General features: G+C 38.9%; 1 protein-coding gene and 1 pseudogene across 1 annotated transcript; one reads left to right on the top strand and one right to left on the bottom strand.

Moving 5' to 3' along the window:
• Window positions 1-2,587: 2,587 nt before the first annotated feature.
• Window positions 2,588-4,632, bottom strand: LOC123592868 (olfactory receptor 1L8-like). Its single transcript, XM_045468277.1, has one exon. The coding sequence runs from the start codon at window positions 4,127-4,129 to the stop codon at window positions 3,185-3,187; it is 945 nt and encodes a 314-aa protein (XP_045324233.1). The 5' UTR covers window positions 4,130-4,632; the 3' UTR covers window positions 2,588-3,184.
• A 12,878-nt stretch (window positions 4,633-17,510) lies between these two features.
• On the top strand, window positions 17,511-24,502 carry LOC123592734 (annotated as a pseudogene).
• Window positions 24,503-25,342: the final 840 nt, after the last annotated feature.

Below are 25,342 nucleotides of genomic sequence, written 5' to 3' on the forward strand. Positions count from 1 at the left end.
TCACTTTTTGCAGATGACATGATATTATACATGGAAAATCTGATAGACCCCACCAAAAGTCTGCTAGAACTGATACATGAATTCAGCAAAGTTGCAGGATACAAAATCAATGTACAGAAATCAGTTGCATTCTTATACACTAATAATAAAGCGACAGAAAGACAAATAAAGAAACTGACCCCATTCACAATTGCACCAAGAAGCATAAAATACCTAGGAATAAATCTAACCAAAGATGTAAAAGATTTGTATGCTGAAAACTATAGAAAGCTTATGAAGGAAATTGAAGAAGATATAAAGAAATGGAAAAACATTCCATGCTCATGGGTTGGAAGAATAAATATTGTCAAAATGTCAATACTACCCAAAGCTATCTACACATTCAATGCAATACCAATCAAAACTGCACCAGCATTCTTCTTGAAACTAGAACAAGCAATCCTAAAATTCATGTGGAACCACAAAAGGCCCCGAATAGCCAAAGTAATTTTGAAGAAGAAGACCAAAGGGGGAGGCATCACAATCCCAGACTTTAGCCTCTACTACAAAGCTGTCATCATCAAGACAGCATGGTATTGGCACAAAAACAGACACATAGACCAATGGAATAGAATAGAAACCCCAGAACTAGACCCACAAACGTATGGCCAACTCATCTTTGACAAAGCAGGAAAGAATATCCAATGGAAAAAAGACAGTCTCTTTAACAAATGGTGCTGGGAGAACCGGACAGCAACATGCAGAAGGTTGAAACTAGACCACTTTCTCACACCATTCACAAAAATAAACTCAAAATGGATAAAGGACCTGAATGTGAGACAGGAAACCATCAAAACCTTAGAGGAGAAAGCAGGAAAAGAACTCTCTGACCTCAGTTGTAGCAATTTCTTACTTGACACATCCCCAAAGGCAAGGGAATTAAAAGCAAAAATGAACTACTGGGACCTTATGAAGATAAAAAGCTTCTGCACAGCAAAGGAAACAACCAACAAAACTAATAGGCAACCAACGGAATGGGAAAAGATATTTGAAAATGACATATCAGAAAAAGAACTAGTATCCAAAACCTATAAAGAGCCGACCAAACTCCACACCTGAAAAACAAATAACCCAGTGAAGAAATGGGCAGAAAACATGAATAGACACTTCTCTAAAGAAGACATCTGGATGGCCAACAGGCACATGAAAAGATGCTCAGCGTCGCCCCTCATCAGGGAAATACAAATCAAAACCACACTAGGATATCACCTCACGCCAGTCAGAGTGGCCAAAATGAACAAATCAGGAGACTATAGATGCTGGAGAGGATGTGGAGAAACGGGAACCCTCTTGCACTGTTGGTGAGAATGCAAATTGGTGCAGCCGCTCTGGAAAACAGTGTGGAGGTTCCTCAGAAAATTAAAAATAGACCTACCCTATGACCCAGCAATAGCACTGCTAGGAATTTACCCAAGGGATACAGGAGTACTGATGCATAGGGGCACTTGTACCCCAATGTTTATAGCAGCACTCTCAACAATAGCCAAATTATGGAAAGAGCCTAAATGTCCATCAACTGATGAATGGATAAAGAAATTGTGGTTTATATACACAATGGAGTACTACGTGGCAATGAGAAAGAATGAAATATGGCCCTTTGTAGCAAGGTGGATGGAACTGGAGAGTGTGATGCTAAGTGAAATAAGCCATACAGAGAAAGACAGATACCATATGGTTTCACTCTTATGTGGATCCTGAGAAACTTAACAGAAACCCATGGGGGAGGGGAAGGAAAAAAAAAGAGGTTAGAATGGGAGAGAGCCAAAGCATAAGAGACTCTTAAAAACTGAGAACAAACTGAGGGTTGATGGGGGGTGGGAGGGAGGGGAGGGTGGGTGATGGGTATTGAGGAGGGCACCTTTTGGGATGAGCACTGGGTGTTGTATGGTACCCAATGTGACAATAAATTTCATATACTGAAAAAAATAAAAAAAAGAAGTAATAGACATCCATTTTATTCTTTCAACCTGCTGCATATTCTTACATTCTATGCGATTAACCATAATTAATTTCTCTATTCTTTATTGGTAGGATTTTAGGTTGTTCTGAATTTTTTCTGTTATAATCTGGGAATGACTGAAAAAGTCTTAATATCCAATATATATTTATGACAATATTTCCATAGATTAGACTCCTCAGAGTGGGAATTTCTAGAATGAAGCATTCAATCACATATTTTTAAACATATACTTTCGAAGATAAATGGGAATAAGAAATGTCCTCATCTCCCCGCTGTGGAATGGATAACTTTCAAGTAATTGCTCTCAGTTCTTGTTCTTTCTGGCCATTCCCATTTTTTAAATTGTATGGTAAAAAAAAAAAAAAAAAAAAAAAACCCAGGAAACTAAACAGAACAAAAGCACAACAATTTAATAAGGATATAAATTTAAGAGAGGAGTAAAAGTGGGGCACCTGGGTGTTCAGTCGGTTGAGTGTCCGACTTCGGCTCACATCATGATCTCATGGTTCATGAGTTCAAGCCCCACTTCAGGCTCTGTGCTGACAGCTCAGGGCCTGGAGGCTGCTTCAGATTCTGTGTCTCCCTCTCTCTCTGCTCCTCCCCTGCTCACACTCTGTCTCTCTCTTGAAAATAAATAAAGATTTAAAAAAAATTAAGAGAGGAGTAAGGGTAAAACTTTTTAAGGAAGGAAACGTTTTTTGACTGAGAAAAATGGGGAATTATAAAAATCCTCACAATGAGAAAAGTTGCTAAAATGTAATTCTCCTCATTCCCTTCCTTCTCTGCCTCCATTCTTTTCCACATGAAATGTCTGCAAAGACATTCAAAAGCTACATATTCAGTAATCATTTCCAGCAATAGGCTGCCATGTGAAGGGTTTGGAGGGTAAGACTCAATAAAAGGAGAGATATTTGTTCAGGAAATATTTGTGGGAAGACAATTAGTTTCAAGCAGTATTTGGAGGATGAGGTGACGAGTCTCCGTGGGGAAATGGAGGAATGGTGAGGAAGAGTATCATGATTTTAGCAGAGAGGGGGACAATTGGTGGGCTGTCATCAATGCATGTGAGCATCCACAACAGCCTTGTCTCACATGGGTTAAAAAAGTTCATCTCCAACAGTTCAGTTGTTCACCAAGATCTAGTAGATATTAGATTCAAGTAAGCAGATTCCACTTGTGGGTTTGTCAAGAGGGTGCTGCCTGGGATTTCCTCCTGCCCATCAGCTTCCTCAGGCCCTGTTTCAGGTCTTTGTTTCTCAGGCTATAGATAAAAGGGTTCAGCATGGAGGTAAGAACTGTGTAGACAAGTGTTGCTATGTGGTCCCTGGCAGTGTAGGTGGATAGGGGCTGTAAATAGACGTAGAAGATGCTTCCATAAAAGAGGGTTACCACAGTGAGGTGAGAGCCACAGGTGGAGAAGGCTTTGCGTTTCCCAGCAGCTGAGGGGATCTTGAGAACTGTGATGAGGATTCGTATATAAGAGAGGGTGATGCACAGAAAGGGGGTCACCAAAACAACTGAACATTCTGACATTATCACAATTTCATTGAGAAATGTGGAGGAGCAGGACAATTTCATCAGGGGACTGAGGTCACAGAGGAAGTGATGGATAACATTGTTGTCACAGAAGGTGAGACGATTCAGTAGCAGTGTGTGTAGGAGTGAGTGGAGGTGAGGAAGTGAGCAGGAAAAGGCCACCAGCAGGACACAGTGGTGGTGGTTCATGGTGGTGACATAGTGGAAGGGGTCACAGATGGCCACATAGCGGTCAAGGGCCATGACCGCCAGGAGGAAGCTGTCAGTGTTGCCCAGAGCATAAATAAAATACATCTGTGTCAGACACCCAGCATAGGAGATGGTCTTCTCTGACAGGAAGCTCACTAGCATCCTGGGGACAATGGTTGTTGTAAAGCAAATATCAGTGAAGGACAGGAAACTCAGGAAGAAATACATGGGGGTCTGGAGCTGGGGGTCAGAGTGGATGGCGAGGATAATGAGCAGGTTCCCTGTTATGGTGACCAGGTACATGGTGAGGAAGAGGATAAAGAGTGGTTTCTGGTCCCCAGGCTGGGAGGAGAGTCCCAGGAGGATAAACTCGGAAACACTGCTGGTTTGGTTGACTCTTTCCATTGATTTGGGTCTACTTATATACAAGATGGCTTATTATTTACCATACTGCAAGTCCAGAACCTAAATCCTCAGAACCCAGCAAGTCTTGTTTTTTTGGTTTTGTTGCAATTAGTTGTTCTGTAGAGACAGCTTGTAAGTGTCATGGTCCTTGATGTATTTCTCCCTTCCCAAATCCATTGGCATCACAAGGGCCTTATACTGAAGGCTGGAGAGACAGAAGAATAATTTACCTTTAGAAACCATCAGAGATGGACCTTTTTGATTCCAGTTCATTAGTTCTTATTCTGTGCAAAGCCTGTTCTCTTGTTGGGGATGTAGTGATAAAAACAGGCAAATTCTTGCCATTGTGTAGCTCGTGTTTAGTTGGGGAGACAGATCATCAACAAACAACATAAAGCAGTATATAAGGGATGAAGATGAATGGGGAATGGAGTGGAGGTATTTTTGGTACAGGAGGTCACAGGACACTCATTTCCTATCAAAGGAAACCCAGTGGTGGCATTGTAAAGTTCATATTTGCATTGATTTGGAAAAAAATAAGGGTTTGCCAAAATAACCAACAGGGAAAATCTAATGGGAATGTTGAACCTGTTTCAACAAAGTGGGCTTTTCCTCCTCTGGACATAGGATGAAGAGTTCATCCTCCTTAGTTCATGGTATGCTATCATCACCAGTGTAAGTCTCCCCTTTTTTGTAAATTGTTTTTCCTTTCTTTAGCTCTATGTTCTGAATCATATTTGTACAGGATGAGAATCCATTTGTACAGGATTATTGAATCGTTGGGTATTCAACAATTTTTTGTTGAATCTTCATAATTCACCTTTCCTATGTGTATGCAAAACTATCTATGAGAAATATGCTAATTTTCATATATTAACTGTTGATATATCTATCTATCTATCGATCGATCGATCGATCTATGCTTTTTCTCCAGTCATGTCGAGTTATGGACAATATCACTTTGGTGATGGACAAAAAAGTGGTCTCCACTTATTGCTACTACAAACATCTCTGCAATGGGAGATCTTGTATAAATAAAGTGTTTTCAAACAATTTTTTAGAGTCTTATATTTACCCATACCTTCTTAATGGACATATCACATAGGGATTTTTAAAAATTTTGAGATATTGGTTACTTATATATTCCTTGTTACCATAAAAATCTCTATAGTCACCATACTTATATATCACCAAAATTTTTAGAATAATTTCTTTTTCTTAAGTTTTATTTAAGTAATTTCTACACCTCACGTGGGCCCAAACTCATAAGCCTGAGATCAAGAGTCACATGTTCTTCCAACCGAGCTATCCAGGCACCCCTAAAATAATTTCCTTGGAAACAGTATATTCTTTCATACTTTTTGAATAATCCCATGCATTGGAATTTTCATGCATTAAACATTTTATTATATATTAATATATGAATTCATTTAACAATTAAATGTTGTATTTACATTAACAACTAAATGATGTCCTGTACATCAGGGTAATTATAGGTAATAGCACTGCAGTGCATATCCAAAACTTGCTAAGACAGTAAGTCTTAAATGTGCTTACACCTTTATCATAAATAACTAAACATCTTTACACCTCAGATTCACCATGTATGATATTGGACACAAATACATGCATGCTCATGAGGATTTAGTGAGAAATGCATCTACACTCAGGAGAGAGACAAGCATATTGTGAACAGAATATGCAGAAACTCTTGATCATCATCAATCCCATTGTTGCTTTCCCTTATCTGCTATGACTGGTTGTCCTCAAAATCAATTAACTCACATGCTTGAAGTATCATATCCCTCACTGCCAAGTTGTCAGACTAACCTCATGATTTTGTAAGATCTTATGGAAGGATGATTTGTTTAGGCATTGAATGATCTGAGTGAACCAGTAGTTAAAGTTAAAACAATAACCAATATTATTGAAAATGTACTACATGTCAAGCTTGTGCTAAGCACCTCACAAATTCCCACGATGAGGGATCACAACGTATGTGTTATTATCAGAAGCCTGAGGCTTAGAGTGAAGTGGTTTGCTCAAGGTCACTAAGTAAGTGAGTAGCAATCAGGATTTGAACTCCAAGCTGAATCACTCTGAAGCTCATGCTCTTAACCCTCAGGCTACACCCCCTCGTGTTTTGGTGTATATACTGTCTGTCACAATCACACACAGGCACTGTTTTCCTCACTGTGTCATTTCCTAAATGACCTCCCTTTCTTTCCCTTTTAACTAACAATCTTTCTTTTCCCATGTTCAAAATCTATCCTTGTAGTGGCTAAAGAGGTGACCGATCTTGCTGTGTTACACAGATGGTGGATTTGAAATTTTGAACATCTATGATTAATTGGCCAAAATCAGGTGGAAAAAATTGGACATGCATGTCTGGGGCATGTCTGGCATGGAGAGTTGTGGTTGGTTCTGGACAGTGTCCTGGAGTTAAGACAAAAGATGGGGGTTTGATTTGTCCTTGGTCACCTGCTCACAAGCTGATTCCTGATGTTTATGAATAGCAAATGAGACACCATGTCTGCAAGACAGTTTGTCAAACACAGGCCAATATTAAAAAATGAGCCATTTGTGAAAAGGCTGCTTGTGGAAATAAGAAATTAGTGGAGATTTGGTTTAATTAATGATGTTGGGTGATCCAGGTCATAGATGTGAGGATCACCTACTATGATAACTAGAAAGAAGAAAGGTTTTGAACCTGAGAATCAAGAAGAACAGTTCTCAAAACACAAGATGAATGGCTGAGGCTGGGAATATAATAGATTTGTTTTGTTTTGTTTTCTTCTTCACTTTTCCCTCCCTGCCTCCCTCCCACCTTCCCTCCCTCCTTCTTCCTTCCCTCCCTTCCCTCTTCCTTCCTTCCTTCCTTCCTTCCTTCCTTCCTTCCTTCCTTCCTTCCTTCCTTCCTTCCTTCCTTCCTTCCTGTGTTTTGCTTCTAGCAAAGCACACAGTGTAGATGGTCTAGAGGTCAAACTGGATGGACTGAAAACCAAAAGCTGGGTGGAGGTTTTAGTCGGACACTATGACTGCTTAATCCACAAAATATTTGAAATTCTCAGGGAGGAAAGAGTAAGTGCCAGAGGTTGGAGGGAAGCTGGCCAAGAGGGTGGCCAGCTTACCGAAGCTCACCTCCAGATCCAGATGCTGTTCTTGCCTTCCCACTTTCTCCAGAAGCTGGTCTGCACCACATCTGCTACTCAGCTGCAAGTCTGCTTCTCAGCCAAGCACAGCCCCCTCATGTTTCTCCCATGACACTCTGGGCTGATTAACAAGGAGAGGAATAGGAAAGGCGGGGGAGCTGATGTGCTACTTGGAAGGGATAGCACGTTTCCCCACACTGGCCTCCAATCCCTCAAGTCTGGCCCCCAGCATGCTGCTGCTCTCCTAGCTCCCCATCTCAGAAGGCAGAGACGTCTAGACTCAAGGGGCAAGGACTGTCTTGATGGTGGAAGCCAGACTATCTCCTGAGTCTGAGCTCTGCTCTGCTGGCCTCGGGGGCCCTTGTTAGGCTGAAGGAGTTGTGGTGTGATGACCTCTCAAGGGAGCTGATCCTGTGCTTGCTGTAAGCAGAGAAAGCAGACTGGAAATAACACCCAGCATTGCTGACTCGAGGGGATAGGGGAGCCTGGAGGCTTTCTGTTTTGATGTGGGGCTCATCCCAGAGCCACTTAATCTCACTGCAACATCTCAAGGGTGTGCCTTAGTTTCCCCAACTCTGGGTTATCAGAAATGGACAAATATTTATGTGGGTGAATATTTTTATGTTTGGGGATGCTGGTGTGGACCGCGGTATATTCTAGAGCAGGGAGGTGGGAGTTTCTAGGGGATTCAGTGGGGGTAGATCAGTGGTGCGTATGTGTGTTCCAGTATCTTGGCAGGCATGTGGATCTGGTGTCTTTTTCCTGTGTGGGATTAGTTTAATGTCGGTTTATGTGTGTTTAAAGCACAGGGTATGCAATGGTTGTTGTCATATTTAGCAAAGGGACTTTGGGAAAATAGTGTATGTGTTTTTAGAGTTTAGACTCAGGGAAGTTTTTGAGGATTAGTGTTGAGGAAAGAAGACATCTAATAGAATGTTGGCCTTGCCACTAAGCTAGTTGCTTATAAGCCTGAGTTTCTTCATCTGAAAAGTGAGGATAACAACTATTATTGGCACTGAAATCAGAGAGAAAATTTCCTCGTGGGTTTTATATAGAGAATATTGTGTATCATGGTGAACATAATCCATAACAAAGTGTAAGGAATGAAACACATTCTGCTGCAGCCTTCAGCATAAACTACTGTCTCACACGATATATGTGTGTCTTTTTCTTTAGCCTTTAGTTTAATATTTAAATTTGAATCCACATATTAAGAGTAAATAATACATAGACAAAAAGCCTTGGGTTAGAGTCCTGCCTATTCATGTGGCTTTCTTTCTATTCATTCACTTAGCTCTTTCTTTCCTTCTTTCCTCCTTCACTTCCTTCCTTCTTTCCTTCCTTCCTTCCTTTTTTCTAGCTTTATTGAGATATAATTGACACAGAACATAACTTTAAAGTGTAAAACACAGGATAAACTGAGAGCTTTCCCCTAGAGCCAGGAACAAGACAGGGATGTCCACTCTCACCACTGTTATTCAACATAGTATTGGAAGTCTTAGCCTCTGCAATCAGACAACACAAAGAAATAAAAGGCATCGAAATCAGCCAGGAGGAGGTCAAACTTTCACTCTTCACAGATGACATGATACTCTATATGGAAAGCCCAAAAGATTCCACCAGAAAACTGCTAGAACTGATTTATAAATTCAGCAAAGCTGCAGGATGTAAAGTCAATGCACAGAAATCAGTTGCACACCTACACACCATCAATGAAGTGACAGAAAGAGAAATCAAGGAATCGATCCCATTTACAGTTGCACAAAAAACCATAAAATACCTAGGAATAAATCTAATCACAGAGGTGAAAAATCTATACACTGAAAACTACAGAAATCTTATGAAAGAAATTGAAGAAAACACAAAAAAATGGAAAAAGATTCCATGCTCCTGGATAGGAAGAACAAATATTGTTAAAATGTCGATACTACCCAAAGCAATCTACATATTCAATGCAATCCCTATCAAAGTAACACCAGCATTCTTCACAGAGCTAGAACAAATAATCCTAAAATTTGTATGGAACCAGAACAGACCCTGAATAGCCAAAGCGATCTTGAAAAAGAAAACCAAAGCTGGAGGTATCACAATCCCACAGTTGAAGCTATACTAGAAGGCTGTAATCATCAAGACAGTATGGTACTGGCACAAGAACAGACACTCAGATCAATGGAACAGAATATAGAACCCAGAAATGGACCCAAAAACGTATGGCCAACTAATCTTTGATAAAGCAGGAAAGAATATCCAATGCAATAAAGACAGTCTCTTCAGCAAGTGGTGCTGGGAAAACTGGACAACAACATGCAGAAAAATGAACCTGGACCACTTTCTTACACCATACACGAAAATAAACTCAAAATGGATGAAAGACCTCAATGTAAGACAGGAAGCCATCAAAATCCTCAAGGAGAAAGCAGGCAAAAACCTCTTTGATCTTGCCCACAGCAACTTCTTACTCAACACGTTTCTGGAGGCAAGGGAAATAAAAGCAAAAATGAACTATTGGGACCTCATCAAAATAAAAAGCTTCTGCACAGCGAAGGAAACAACCAGCAAAACTAAAAGGCAACTGATGGAATGGGAGAAGGTATTTGCAAATGACATATCAGATAAAGGGCTAGTATCCAAAATCTATAAAGAACTTATCAAACTCAACATCCAAAAAACTAATAATCCAGTGAAGAAATGGGCAAAAGACATGAATAGACACTTCTCCAAGGAAGACATCCAGATGGCCAACCGACACATGAAAAAATGCTCAACATCACTCATGATCAAGAAAATACAAATCAAAACCACACTGAGATACCACCTTACACCTGTCAGGATGGCTAACATTAACTCAGGCAACAACAGATGTTGGTGAGGATGTGGAGAAAGAGGATCTCTTTTGCCTTGTTGGTGGGAATGCAAGCTGGTGCAGCCACTCTGGAAAACAGTGTGGAGGTTCCTCAAAAAATTAAAAATAGAACTACCCTATGACCTGGAAATTGCACTACTAGGTATTTATCCAAGAGATACAGGTATGCTGTTTTGAAGGGATACATGTATCCCAATGTTTATAGCAGCACTATCGACAATAACCAAAGTATGGAAAGAGCCCAAATATCCATCCATGGATGAATGGATAAAGATGATGTGGTATATATATTCAATGTAGTATTACTTGGCAATCAAAAAGAATGAAATCTTGTCTTTTTCAATTATGTGGATGGAACTAGAGGGTATTATGCTAAGCGAAATTAGCCAGAGAAAGACAAATATCATATCACTTCACTCATATGAGGACTTTAAGACACAGAACAGATGAACTCAAGGGAAGGGAAGCAAAAATAATATAAAAACAGGGAGGGGGACAAAACATAAGAGACTCCTAAATATGGAGAACAGAGGGTTACTGGAGGGGTTGTGGGAGGGGGGATGGGCTAAATGGGTAAGGGGCATTAAAGAATCTACTCCTGAAATCATTGTTGCACTATATGCTAACTAATTTGGATGTAAATTTAAAAAATAAAATTAAAAAATAAGTGTAAAACACAATAATTATATATATAATATATATATTTATATATATATATTATATATATATATAAAACAAAATTACCACAATCATATTAGTTGACACATCCATCACCTCACATTGTTACAACATTTTTAGTGTGGTGAGCACTTTTATAATCTACTCCCTTAGTAATTTTCATACAGTCTTGCTAACTATCATCACCATGCTGTAAATTACATCCCCAGAACTTATTCATCTTACAGCTGGAAGTTTGTACCCTTGGTCCTCGTCCATTTCTCTCACCCCCTACCCCTCACTCATGGCAACCAACCATCTATTCTGTTTTTTAGAGTTCTATATTCTTAGATTCCACATATAAGTGAGACCACACAGTATTTATTTTTATTGTGGTCAGACTTATCTCATTTAGCATAATGTCCTTCAGGTTCATCCATATTGTAAATGACAAAATTTCCTTCCTTTTTGTGGATGAATATTATTCCATTATATATATCAATATTCATTATCCATTGGTAAATATTTAAGTTGTTTCCATATCTTGACTATTTAAATAAAGCTGCAGTGAACATAAATATTCAGATATCTCTTCAAGATAGTGATTTCAGTTCCTTTGGATATATATACCCAGATGTGGGATTGCCGGATCATATGGTTGTTCTATTTTTCAGTTTTTAAGGAACTTCCAGACTGTTTTCCATAGTGGCTTCACCAGTATACCTTCCCACCAACAGTGCCATGGGTCACTTTTGTTCACATCCTCAGCAGCACTTATTGTCTCTTATCTTTTTTAAAAATGTTTATTTATTTTTGAGAGAGAGGCAGTGCACAAGCAGGGGAGGGGCAGAAAGAGAGGGAGACATGGAATCTGAAGCAGGCTCCAGGCTCTGAGCTGTCAGCACAGAGTCCAATGTGGGGCTCAAACCCACAAACTGTGAGATCATGACCTGAATCGAAGTTGGATGCTTAACTGACTGAGCCACCCAGGCAACCCTCTTATCTTTTTGATAATAGCCATTCTACCAGCTGTGAGGTGATATCTCATTGTGTTTTTAAATTTTTTTAACTATTAATTTTTATTTTTTCAAGTTTTTATTTAAATTCCAATTAATTCATGTACAATGTAATATTAGTTTCAGGTATAGAATTTAGTGATTCATCTTAACACAATATCCAGGGCTCATCACGAGTGAACTCCATAATCCCCATCATCTGTTTAAACTATTTCTCCATCCAACTCTCCTCTATCAACCCTCAATTTGTTCTTTACAGTTAGGAGTCTGTTTCCTTGTTTGCCTCTCTTTTGTTCCCCCCTAAGTTCACCTGTTTTTTTCTTAAATTCCACGTAGGAGTGAAATCTTATGGTATTTGTCTTTCTCTGACTGACTTATTTCGCTTAGCCTAATACACTGTAGTTCCAGCTAGAGTTGCAATGGCAAGATTTCATTCTTTTTGGTGGCTAATATTTCATTGTATATATACACCAAATCTTCTTTATCCATCCATTAGTCAATGGACTAATGGGCTCTTTCCATAGTTTGGCTATCGTTGATAATGCTGCTATAAACATCAGGTGCATGTACCCCTTTGAATCTGTATTTTTGTATCCTTCGAGTAAATACCTAATATTGCAATTGCTGGGTCATAGGGTAGTTCTATTTTAAAATTTTTGAGGAGCCTTCATGTCGTTCTCCAGAGTGCTGCACCAGTTTGCATTCTCACCAACAATGTAAGAGGGTTCCCCTTTCTCTGCATACTTGCCAACACCTCTTGTTTCCTATGTTGTTAGTTTTAGCCATTCTGACTGATGTGTATCCCAGTCTGACTGGTGATATCTCATTGTAGTTTTGATTTGTATTTCTCTGATGATGAGTGATGTTGAGCTTCTTTTCATGTGTCTATTGGTCATCTGGATGTTTTCTTTGGAAAAAAATGTCTATTCATGTCTTCTGCCCATTTTTAAAAACTGGATTATTTGTTTTCTGGGTGTTAAGGTTGATAAGTTCTGTATAGATCTTGAATACCAGCCCTTTATCAGACATGCCATTTGCAAAAATCTTCTCCCATTCTGAGGTTGCCTTTTAGTTTGGTTGATTATTTCCTTCACTGTGCAGAAGATTTTTATTTTTGTTTATTTTTATTTATTTATTTTCATTAATGTTTGTGTATTTATTTATTCAAAAATGGGGACTGCGTATATATTCTATATGGGAAAATATAATTATACTTTATTCATTCATACAAAAAACATTACTAAAACTTTTATTTTTTATTACATTTATTTATTTTTGAGAGAGACACAGCACAGTGGGGGAGGGGCAGAGAGAGAGGGAGACACAGAATCTGAAGCAGGCTCTAGGCTCCAAGCTGTCAGCACAGAGCCCAATGCGGGACTCCAACTCACGAGCTGTGAAATCATGACCTGAGCCAACATCAGATGCTTCACTGACTGAGCCATCCAGGGGCCCCAGGAGGAGATAATTTTAAAGCTAACAGGGGCTATGTCCTTTAGGCATTGTGATTTGATTTTTGTTATGAATTATTTGTGTAGTCCTTGGAAGCTTTTCAGCAGAACGGTAACAAGATTCAGATTTAAAAAACATCACTCTGGCTGCTGTATTGAGAATAAACTGAAGGAGAAAGGGGATGTGTGGAAGCAGGGGACCACCTAGGAACTACTGCAACAATGCAGTTAAGAAATGATAGGCTGGGACGATAGCAGATGAAGTAGTGTAATTTTGGTGAATACTGTATTTAGTTGTAAGTTGGAACCAACAAGAGTTGCTGACAAATTGAGAATTGTGAAAGAAAGGTTGGAGTCAAGGATTCCTATATTTTGGTTTGAACAACATGGAGTTATCAGTAACTAAGATGGTAATGAAACAAATGTGTGAGCAGCTGAATGCAATGAGTCTGTAATCTATAACAATAAGATAACCAAAGTTTATTGAGGATTTACAAAATGCCAGACAATGTTCTAAGTTCATTCTGTGTTTTAACTCATTTAATCTCTTAAGGTGGGAATATGCTGTTACTATAAGATGGAATGAATTAATCAATTAATTCACTCATTTATTCAATATCAATCGTATGGCAAGTCAGTGATTTTAGATATCATTATCTTTTTTGGAAGATAAAAAGATAAAGATAACAAGAGTTGATATCTGTTGTGCATTTATTATGTCCTTTAGCATGAATCATCTCATTTAATTTCAATAATAACTTCTGAGGACAATGTAATTTTTATCCACACTTTACAGCTGATGTAACAGGGCTGAGGGGATGCTATATGTGCTCAGGGCCAACATTTAATGGGTGGCATAGCCCAGACCCAGTTCTTCTGAGTACTGAGCCTAAGGACTCAATTTTCCCCCTCTACACTCTCTTAGAAAAGGCACACCTCTATGACTTGAAGTCTCTCCCAAGGGAGAGGGGACCTGCAGGATGCGAACTTAAAGCTAGATTTGTGTGCTCATGGTAGCAAGTGCAAATGGTGTGGGAGTTTGCAAAAGCCAGACTTACTCTTCCTGGACCATAATGTGGTGTCAGGAGAGGCTGACCCAGTGCATTGGCAACACTGGTGATGGAAGCTGACTAAGCCATTCCTAATTTCCCCCTGGAACTATGAACAGGCAAAGAGGAGCCCAGAGTATCCTTGAGATATGGGTCAGCCTCTCAGGTGGCTCTAGCAGCTCAATCCCTGTTGCCCCTGCACAGGCTCCTCCCCAAGGTCTTTTAGGAATTTGAGGCCATTAGTCTGTTTTGATTCTTTACTTAACCAGGAGCTTAGAGACTTATCATAAGTGTTCTCCAAGGCTTGTAAAATGGTATCTCCTGCCTGTTTCTCTGGAGCTCAAGGACAGACAGAGAGCTCATGAGGTCATGGGCTCACAGAGGCTTTCTTCTTACTTTTTGTTCCTGGTGTTCTCAACAGAAGCTGAGGATGCAGGAAATTGTATTAGAAGGTACCTCAGTTTGCTAAGGAGTGGCACAAGTCAGAGTGAGCTAGGACTTCTAGGCAGGCAAGGTGCATCTCTGTGTCTAGAGGTCTGCATATGTATTCCATGTGGGTCTGTCTCTGTCTGGTGTTTCCTTGCTTGCACAATGTGGACATATGTATGTTTTCTTCTTGAGTTGTGTGTGTGTGTGTGTGTGTGTGTGTGTGTGTGTGTGATTGACTCTCAGTATTATTTTTTCCCTCTCTTAGACCAAGAACATAGAAGTCTAATAAGAGCTGCCTCATTAAACAAGTGTAGGGCATTTGTGTACGTGATCTGGGGTCTCCTAATCAGTCCCTTTGAACTCAAGTATTTGCCCCACTCTCTATAACTCCTTCTTCCATCTTTGTACAGACATCATAGTAAATTAAATGACATTGCATAGTCTGAAGAGAGGCTGCTCACCAATCTGGGGGAGAAGTTTCCTGAATTTACTCATGACCAGCAATACATAAGAAGTCTTGACATCTCAGCTCAATGGTGTGTGTATGTGTGACATTGCATTTTGTTTATAAGTTATATACATATATGTGATTCCAAATGTTAGAATGTGTTGTTGTTGTTGTTGTTGTTGTTGTTGTTGTTGTTGTTGTTTTTCATGTACATGTTTTAGGGGCTCTGGTTCTTTCCTGTGAACTCAAATATTTCCTTAACAATCTTTCAATAGTAGCCATATATATATTACTGCATTAAGGAGGCAGGTTCCTATGCATTTCCACTCTTGGGCAGGTGTCATATACTAACTCAGTGTCTGCAGTATGGCAGACTGGGCCCCAATCCTCAGTCTGGCCTTCATATATTTTGTGATCTTAGGAAGTGACTTCATCTCTCTGAGGTTAAGATTCTTCACTGGCAAAGGAGAAGCAACTATTCCTACTTCAAAATGCTATTTTGAGGATTAAATGAAGCAATGCACACAAATTGTTCAGTCCCATGCCTGGCACAATTGGTGCTCAGTAAAAAGGAGGTATTTTTATTATTTTTCCCCAAATCCAATGTTTGCCTCATGGAGGTTCCTGTTTCACCATTGTCTGGAGCAGGACAAGTAGAATTCTGAGAGGACAGGCTTATCTTAAGGCTCCCTCTCATACTCCAAGGTCACAGTCTGACCTCCTTTCCACAGCTAATGGCCCAACTGCCTCCTTCTCGAGGTCCTGCCTGAATCAAAGTTCCTGGTTTGTTCCAGCCCTCTTGTTTTTTTCTGGTTTCTAAGTAAGGACTGACACAGCCTACATCAGTGAGCAGCCAGGACTCTGCATAAGGTTTAAGCACTGTCCTCCTTGGTAGCCATGAACAGAGATAAAACCAGTGCCACTGAGGAAGCTTGTGGTACTTGAGGATAACTCACTGTCCTGCTCCTACTCTTGAGTGAGAATGTCAGTCTTGATTCCCTCTTCAGGGCTGTGTGGTTATCCTAACCTCTAGTCTAACTTCCAAATAGATATTGTATCTGGAATCCACCATCAAACAGCCAAGTCATGGTGGGTATCAATTATCACTTTAGCTTCAGTTTTGCCATCTATAAAATGAGGACATGAAGTTTGCCTTGTGTACTGAACAGTCCCTAAATATATACTTATTGTTTTCAGAGAAGTTAAAACACGTGAAAATCCTTTGTAAATTGTATGATGTATAAATGCGAATGGTCAATTTTTCTTAGAGGGAGTTAATGACATTTTGGACAAAGGGAGTTGACAAATAGCTTCTTTGGACACTCTAATAATGTTGTAATTTCTATGCAAAGTAGTTGAGTAGGAATTTTGTCAGACATATGTCGTGATTCTATCTGTTGCACTTAATTGTGCGTACCTTTGCAATTTAGATGATGTACACTTTGTAGTCTCATAGTTAAAATGACTCTAATAATACCCATTTGTTAGGACTATAATGAGGATCTGATTTGAAAGGACATGTAAAACACATGGAATAGTGCCTGGTGCTATTCTTAATTTTGGTTTGGAAACCTGGATTGGACACTTTTGGTAACAGGGAATTTTATATGACTTAAAGCAGGACTTAGCCAATTACACCAAAAGCCTGTGACATAGCCTTAGTAATTCTGTTCCAACTGAGGGAGATTCACCCCCTTTTTAAGAGGAAATGACTGATATTTCTTTTCTGGTACTCATTTCACATTTGAACATGCTTTGACATTAAGATGTCAATTCCTTGAACATAAAGACTTCCCATTTCTTGGCGCCTGGGTGGCTCAGTCAGTTGAGTGACCGACTTCGGCTCAGGTCATGATCTCACAGTTTGTGAGTTCGAGCCCCGTGTTGGGCTCTGTGCTGCCAGCTCGGAGCCTGCAGCCTGCTTCTGATTCTGTGTCTCCCTCTCTCTCTGACCCTCCCCCACTCATGCTCTGTCTCTCTCTGCCTCAGAAATAAATAAACATTAAAAAAAATAAAAAAAAAGACTTCCCATTTCTTGTTCACTGCTATTATCAATATGGGACTAAGCTGTTTTTCAATAAATATTTGTTGAATAAAGAATAAGTGCTGTTTGTTTTTTGGAGAGAAGAAACCTGGTTAATGTGAGGGTCTCATGTATATTAGAGCCAGAATGGGGCACACTCAGGTACCAAGAGTTGTGAAAAGTAAACAGAAAGGTAGTTAAAAAAATTTGCATAGAAAGAACCTCACTATAATGCTATGACATGTTCACGAACATTCTCCACTTTTCCCCATTGCCAGCAGAGAAAAAACAACATGAGGAGGGAGAACCAGAGCAGCGTGTCCGAGTTCCTCCTCCTGGGGCTCCCCATCCAGCCAGAGCAGCAGGGAATATTCTTCACCCTGTTCCTGGGCATGTACCTGACTACAGTGCTGGGGAACCTGCTCATCATCCTGCTCGTCAGGCTGGACTCTCGCTTTCACACGCCTATGTACTTCTTCCTTAGCCACTTGGCCTTCACTGATGTTTCCTTTTCATCTGTCACAATTCCAAAGATGCTCATGAACATACAGACTCAGCAACAATCCATTCCCTATGTGGGGTGCATTTCACAGGTGTATTTCTTAATATTTTTTGGTTGTCTTGACAATTTCCTTCTTGCAGTGATGGCATATGACAGGTATGTGGCCATCTGTCAGCCACTCCACTACTCTACTGTCATGAGGCAGGAGCTATGTATCTCATTAGTGGCTGGATCTTGGTTTTTCTGTTACATTCATGCCCTGTTGCACACCCTCCTCTTGGTCCAACTGTCCTTCTGTGATAATACCATCCCTCACTTCTTTTGTGACCTCACTGTGCTCCTGAGGATAAGCTGCTCAGACATCTCTCTCAATGAGCTGATCATCTTTACTGAAGGAGGAATTCTTTTCATCCTGCCTTTGAGTAGTATCTTGGGCTCATATATTCGTATAGGGACAACTGTCCTAAGGGTCCCCTCCACTAAAGGACTCTTTAAAGCCTTGTCTACCTGTGGCTCCCATCTTTTTGTGGTGTCTGTATACTATGGGACACTTGCAGGTGTTTACTTTTTCTCCTTATCATGGAACTTTAATGACAAAGACATAATTGCTTCAGTCATGTACACAGTAATTACCCCTATGCTGAACCCCTTTATCTATAGCCTGAGGAACAAAGATATAAAACAGGCCCTACAAATATTTGTCAATAGGGCTAACTTTTAAGTGACAATCACTAAATCCTATATCGCAGTTATGCACAGTGAGATACATCAACTAAAACTACTGTGTGATTGGCAACTCTGTGTAAGTTAAAAAGAATATACATTCTTCTGTCATGTATGAGGTGTTGTCAATTGTCAACTAGGTCAAGTTTGTCACTTGGATTGTTAAGTATTCTTTACCCTTAATTTTTTCCTGCTTGTTCATCATCTCTTATGTGCACAAAATCTTATGCAAAACATGTTGCACAATTATAATTGTGGATTTGTTTCCCCTTTGAGACATGCCCAGTCATTGCTTGTAAATTTTATATACTATGTTATTGAGGACATGCAGATTTAGCATCATGATCTGCTCCTGTGTACTGACTCTTTTAAAAAGTGGTGTGCTGAGGCTGGCTTGCGTTGGCTTCAAGCTAAATGTGAATGTCTCTTTCTAACTCCATATTCAATGACATCATGTTGGTAGACTGAAATCAGCCATAGTGGAAATAATTACACTGTAGAAATTGGCAAATGCTACAAAACAAGGCTCCTCAGAGAGCCATTTTATTCATTTAACATACGACTGCATTTATAAATAGGAGATATTTCTCTTTATCTCTAGCAGCAGCTCTTGCCTTAATATCTCATCCACTTCTTCTGATATTAGTATAGATATGCCAGATTTCTTTTGGTTACTGTTTACATGGTATTTCTTTTCTATAACTTTAAACTGTTCTATGCCCTTATATCTGTGAGGTGTCCCTTGTTAACACTGTGAAGTTTTGTTTTGTTTTTTATATAGATTCATAATCATTGTATTTATGGAGAATTTGATCTAGTAATATTTAATTATAATATATTTGGATTTATGTTTTTATATTACTATATGTTTTCTATTTGAGACATCTGTGTCATATTTATTCTTTCTCCCTTTTGATTAATTAAATATGTATTTTGTAAACAAAAAAAAGAGGAGAAAAACCAAAAAACAGACTCTTAACTACAAAGAACAAATTGATGGCTACCAGATGGGAGGGGGATGGGGGATGGATGAAATAGGTGAAGAGATTAAGAGCACACTTATCATGATGAGCACTGAGTAATGCATAGAATTGTTGAATCACTATATTGTACACCTGGAACTAATATAACACTGTATGTTGATTATACTGGAATTAAAATTAAAAACAAATATATATTTTGTTATTCTATTTCCCCATCTATTAACTTATTAACCATACTTATTATTAATATATGTTTTTCCTGTGCTTTATGTAGAGATGACTTCTTGCTTTCTCTTTAAGATTTTTTAATGTAGTATAATATAGATAACATGAAATTTATAATTTTAACTGCTTGAGGTATACAATTCAATGGCATTTAGCACATTCATCCCCACCATCTCATTATAGGACTCCAAAAGGAAACTCTATGGAACATCAATGCAGTTGTCTACTTTGTAGCTATGAAAAAATAATGACAAAGATAGCTATGAACCAGTGTAGAGGGATCGCCAGGATAAATTGTTAAGTGGGAAAAAAGCAATGTATAAAGCATATGCTGAGCATCTATAACTCAGTACTTTTTTTTTTTTTCCAACGTTTATTTATTTTTGGGACAGAGAGAGACAGAGCATGAATGGGGGAGGGGCAGAGAGAGAGGGAGACACAGAATCGGAAACAGGCTCCAGGCTCTGAGCCATCAGCCCAGAGCCCGACGCGGGGCTCGAACTCACGGAGCACGAGATCGTGACCTGGCTGAAGTCGGACGCTTAACCGACTGTGCCACCCAGGCGCCCAGTACTTTTTTTTTGTAGCTCACTACTTTTTGTATAATAATGAAGGGGAAATAAAATATACATGTATCTGCCCATTAGAGCAAAAAGAAACACAGGAAGAATAAATCAGAAACTAGTGAGATTGCTTACCTACAGAAGGTAGGCAACAATGGGCAAGAAAGGATGGGGAGATGAGTCTATTTATTTGTATGATTTTGACTATGTTATCTTTTACCTAGTAAAAACTAATATGGGGGAAAAACAAAATAGAATAAAACAAAACAAATAAACCTAGCTATATTTCAAACTAACACCATAATTAGACTAAAGGGGAAAATAAAATACCTAATCTAAGTAATTCTTGAACACAGAATTTTATCTATATACCCATAGTAAAGAAAAAACTGTAAGCGAAGTTTTTAAGCTTCAGTTAATTTGTCATTACAGTGGTATGAGTTGAAGATTCTAAAATTACTTAACATGCATTCACAGATATAGTAAATAAACATATTGTAGAAAAGGGAATGACTTCTCACTATCAGGGAAAGGAGCTATGTACATGGAAAAGGAGAGGCTAGAAAGAATTCTATGGCATCAAACTGGAATTGGAGATATCAGTTTGAACTCATGGGTTTTAATATGTATAAATAGATTGAATTTACATTATAGTAGTATCCATACTATTCCCAGTTCTCCATTCTTTCCGTCTGTCCCCTGACCCACTTTCTATGGGTAACCATCCCTTTAGTTTATTAGTTTGTAGTTTCTCTTTCCTATGTTTCTGTTACATATATTTCCTGGTTGCATCCTCAGATCATTTAGAAGCTTTGTAAGCTATGAACACACCTCATGCCAAATGTGTTTTTTACCATTCTCCTTTAAAAGGGACCAAAGTTAACCTTCTGGAGAAGTCTCTGAACTTGAGGATACCAGGCATATACCCTCATCTTGGCCCTAACCCTAAACCTAACCCTAGACTTGAGAAAAAAATAAAATGTGATATATATATATTACAATATATATTACACATATAAATATACATTACATACACATACACACTTATACACATGATGGAATATTACTCAGCCATAAAAAAATGAAATCTTGCCATTGGCAATGGGTGGAGCTACAGAGTATTATCCTAAGTGAAATAAGTCAGTCAGAGAAAAATAAATACCATACGATTTTACTCATATGTGGAATTTAAGAAACCAAACAAGTGAACAAAGGGGAGGGGAGAAAGAAGGGGCAAACCAGGAAACAGACCCTTAACTATTGGGAATGAACTGATGGTAACCAGAGGGGAGGCGGGTGGGACATTGGGCTAAACAGGTGATGGGTATGAAGGAGTGCACTTGTTGTAATGAGCATGGGATGTTGTATGGAAGTGTTGAATGTTGTGCACCTGAAACTAATATTAAACTGTATGTTAAGTAACTAGAATTTAAACAAAAAATAAAACATAAACATAAAAATAAAAGGGACAAGTTACTAAGAAAATGGCTGATTCCAGGACTGGGGCCAGGACATGACAAGATTATCCAAGAAAATTTTGCTGAGCCTGAAAGGAAGTGCTCAATGAATCATAGAGACTCAGGAGCCAGCATGAAGGAGCTCCCAATGACCAAATCTGGAATAGTTTGAGCTTCAAGATGAATAGCAAATGCAGTGATTATAACTCAAAGAATAAAAAAGAATTCATAAGTCCACAATATATATAAATCAATGAAAAAAACAAATGAATGTGGGATAAGAGAAAGTTCCTTCTCATATATAACAAATAAAGGTAAAAGAAATGATAGAATTAGAAAATCATCATTTTGCCACCACATTTGCAATAATTTTTCATGTAAGATTCACCAATGGATGTTAAACATAGTGGGTAGATTTTAATGAGAAAAAAATTATAGTTATATGGTTTTAAAATACTACATATTTAAAATCCAGATGATACAGATTAATTACAAAGGTTAAAATAGTAATTTTACAGTAGAGAACCTGGAAGACACCACCTTAACCAACTGATCAGGATAAAATCACTAGTTTGGTATCATGAAGCCAGCTTCACAGGAGGAGAGTGACAATGCCCTAAAAATGCCACCTCAGCACTGGAGTCTCATGTCACTTTAAAGAAGAAACAGCTGATACCAGTTTTCCAAGAGTCATCTACTATTTCTGCCACAGTGAACTATTATGATTTGTTTCTCTCTTGGTGTAGTGAGTTATCTCTCTACACTCATCAAGATCTACACTCATAGAGGGCAGGGTCTTTGCCTTTCTTGTTTATGGCTACATTCTCAGCCCTTAGTAGAAGTCCAGATACAGACTCAATGTTCAATGGAACAATGGATGAATAAAACAGCATACGCTCTCTTGCTTCTGTGCAATGGAGTCTTGTTGGCTGCTCTCGGGTGAGATAGATGTTTTCCTGGAGCCAGTTTTCGGCAGAGTGAAGATATGTGAATCCACAGGTGTGAGTAATTAATGAGTGTGGTTAAAAATTTATTGTTTTCCCAGAAAATTGCAGTTTGAGATGTGACAGTCCTTTCTAGGTTTCTGAGATTCCCAGAACATCTTCATCCCCAGCAAATAGAAAAGCATTATGAGGGCAAAGAACCAGAGAAGCAAGTCCAAGTTCTTTCTCGTGCACTCCCTTATTGGGTGGGAGCAACAGGGTGTGTTTTTCATCCTGTTCCTGGGCATGTATCTGACCCCAGTTCTGGGAGCCTGTTCATCACGCTGGACTCTCACCTCCTAAGTATATTCCTATGTATTTCTTCCTCAGCCACTTGGCCCTCATGGATGTCTCCTTTTCATCTGTCACCATTCCTAAGATGTTGATAAACATGTATATTCCAGAAGAATCCATTCCCTATGCTTGGTGCATTTCACAAATGTATTTCTTCATCAATTTTAGTTGTATTGTAGCTTTCTTCTCACAGTGATGGTATATTACAGGTGTGTGGCCATCTATCACCCTCTTAATTATACCACCATCATGAGGGATGAGCTTTGTATCACCCTAGTGGCTAGGTCCTCATTTTTCTCTTATACCCATGCTCTGTTGCACACCTTCCTCATGGAGCAGTTGTCCTTCTGTGCAGGAGCTGTCATCCCCCACTTCTTTTGTGATCTTGCTATTGTGCTGCAGTCCTCCTGCTCAGACATCTCCTGCAATAAGCTGCTTATTCTCACTGAGAGAGGACTGATCTTCATCCTGCCATTGAGTGGTGTCTTAGGTTCATATATCTACATGGCAGGCATCATTCTGAAGAATGATTTGAGAAAGTCTCCAGAGCCTTGTCTATATGTGACTCCTACCTCTTTGTGGTGTTTTTGTACTATGGGACAATTGCTGGTATCTACTTTTTCCCTTCATCAGGCAACATAATTGCTTCTGTGAGGTACATGGTGGTCCCCCCATGCCAAACCCCTTCATCTACAGCCTGAAGAATAAGGACATGAAACATGTTCTTCAGAAAATCTTTAGAGCCAAGGACATACCTCAGTGTTGTTCGTTCAACCTTGCTGTCAGAGGTACTCATGGGGGCTGTCAACACATCTCTTTAAAAAGTTGTAGTTTGGCCAGTTCTTATTAAGAATACTTTTAACTCTTAACCTTCTTTTCTTGGTCTCGTGTTATGCTTCCTCTCATATTTATGTTCACCTGATTGTTCTTTTTCCTTACCTGCTATCTGATTTGTGTGCATTAATGCTCTGCAGTGAAAATGCAAGCCCTCCTGTAACCTGATGAAATTCTCTGCAAGACTGTGAAACTTTGGCACCCATTTCTCTGGGCTTTAGGAAGTTTTAAAATCCTCATTTTTTTCTTTATAACCCTAGCTGGTATTGATATCAACACATATTTTTAATTTTTTAAAAGTATTTGTTTATTTTTGAGAGAGAGCGTTGGGGAGGGGCAGAGGGAGAAGGAGACGCAGAACCTGAGGCAGGCTTCTGGCTCTGAGCTGTCAGCACAGAGCCTGACACAGGGCTCAAACTTGTGAACTGCAAGATCATGACCTGAGCCAAAGTCAGATGCTTAACCATCTGAGTCACCCAGGCGCTCCTATATCAACAGATAATTTGAGTTTTCACAGTATCATTAAAGTTCACTTATTTCATGTGTGAGAAATCCAGAAGTTACCAAACTGCTATATATCTGAAAGACATGAGAGTAGCTATTGCATTAATCAAGCATTTAAATGTATATTTATTTACTCCTCAGAACATTTCTGTTATAAAGGTGCCAATATTTTTCAGATTTACAGAGAATCAAACTAAAAGCCAGGGATGTCAATTAAGCAGTTGCCCCCCAAGACTTAACCTCAGATATGTGTGAATTCAAAAAAATCATGTGTTTAACCATTATTACTTTATTGCCATTATTCTGATTTCATATATGATTGGACACTTTGGCCGTTTTATACATAAAGCATAGAGTATATACTCTTTTGTGTTCCCATTCTGTTTTGTTCTCTATAGTTATGGTTAACTCATTCTCATGGCTTTATCATTTTTAATTGTGTCTATATTCCTTAATTTATTTATCCACTCTAGTTCTGATTGACATTGGGTGGTTCCCAGTTCAGGGCTTGTGTATATACCTCATAATGGAATTTTTGGAAGAAAATATATGTATACTTCAATTAACAGATAATATTTTAAAAAGTTAGACAAAGTGCTTGCTTCAGTTTCCACTGCTCCCTGTAATATACTTACTCACCAACTTTTATACTGTCCATCTTCTCTACTGTACACATTCTTATGGGCTGGTAGGAGTCATGAGTTGTGGTTTGAATTTGCATTTGTCTGATAACTCATGTACTTTTACCTTCTTTGCCCATACTTACTAGGAATTTGGGTATCCTTTCGTGTAAATGGTCTGTTCTTAGTCATTTGGTGCTGTTTTATTGGGTAGTCTGGTTTTTTCTTATTGGTTTCTAGGAGTTCTTCATGTATATGTAGATTCCTGGAAATAAGCCATTTGCTGGGAATATGTATTGAGAATATATTCTTTTGTTATGTGGCTTGCTTTTTCATAATCTTTATGGGTCTTTTGAGGAACAGAGTTTATATATCCTAACTTAGTCCTATGTATTAAATTTTTTCCCTATGTGGCTAACTTTATCTATACCCTATTA

Source organism: Leopardus geoffroyi, chromosome D4 (genome assembly GCF_018350155.1).
Source record: "Leopardus geoffroyi isolate Oge1 chromosome D4, O.geoffroyi_Oge1_pat1.0, whole genome shotgun sequence".
In the NCBI taxonomy this organism is placed as follows: domain Eukaryota; kingdom Metazoa; phylum Chordata; class Mammalia; order Carnivora; family Felidae; genus Leopardus; species Leopardus geoffroyi.

Excerpts from the sequence above, each read along its gene's own strand:
- LOC123592868 (XM_045468277.1), bottom strand. The coding sequence starts at position 4,129 with ATGGAAAGAGTCAACCAAACCAGCAGTGTTTCCGAGTTTATCCTCCTG.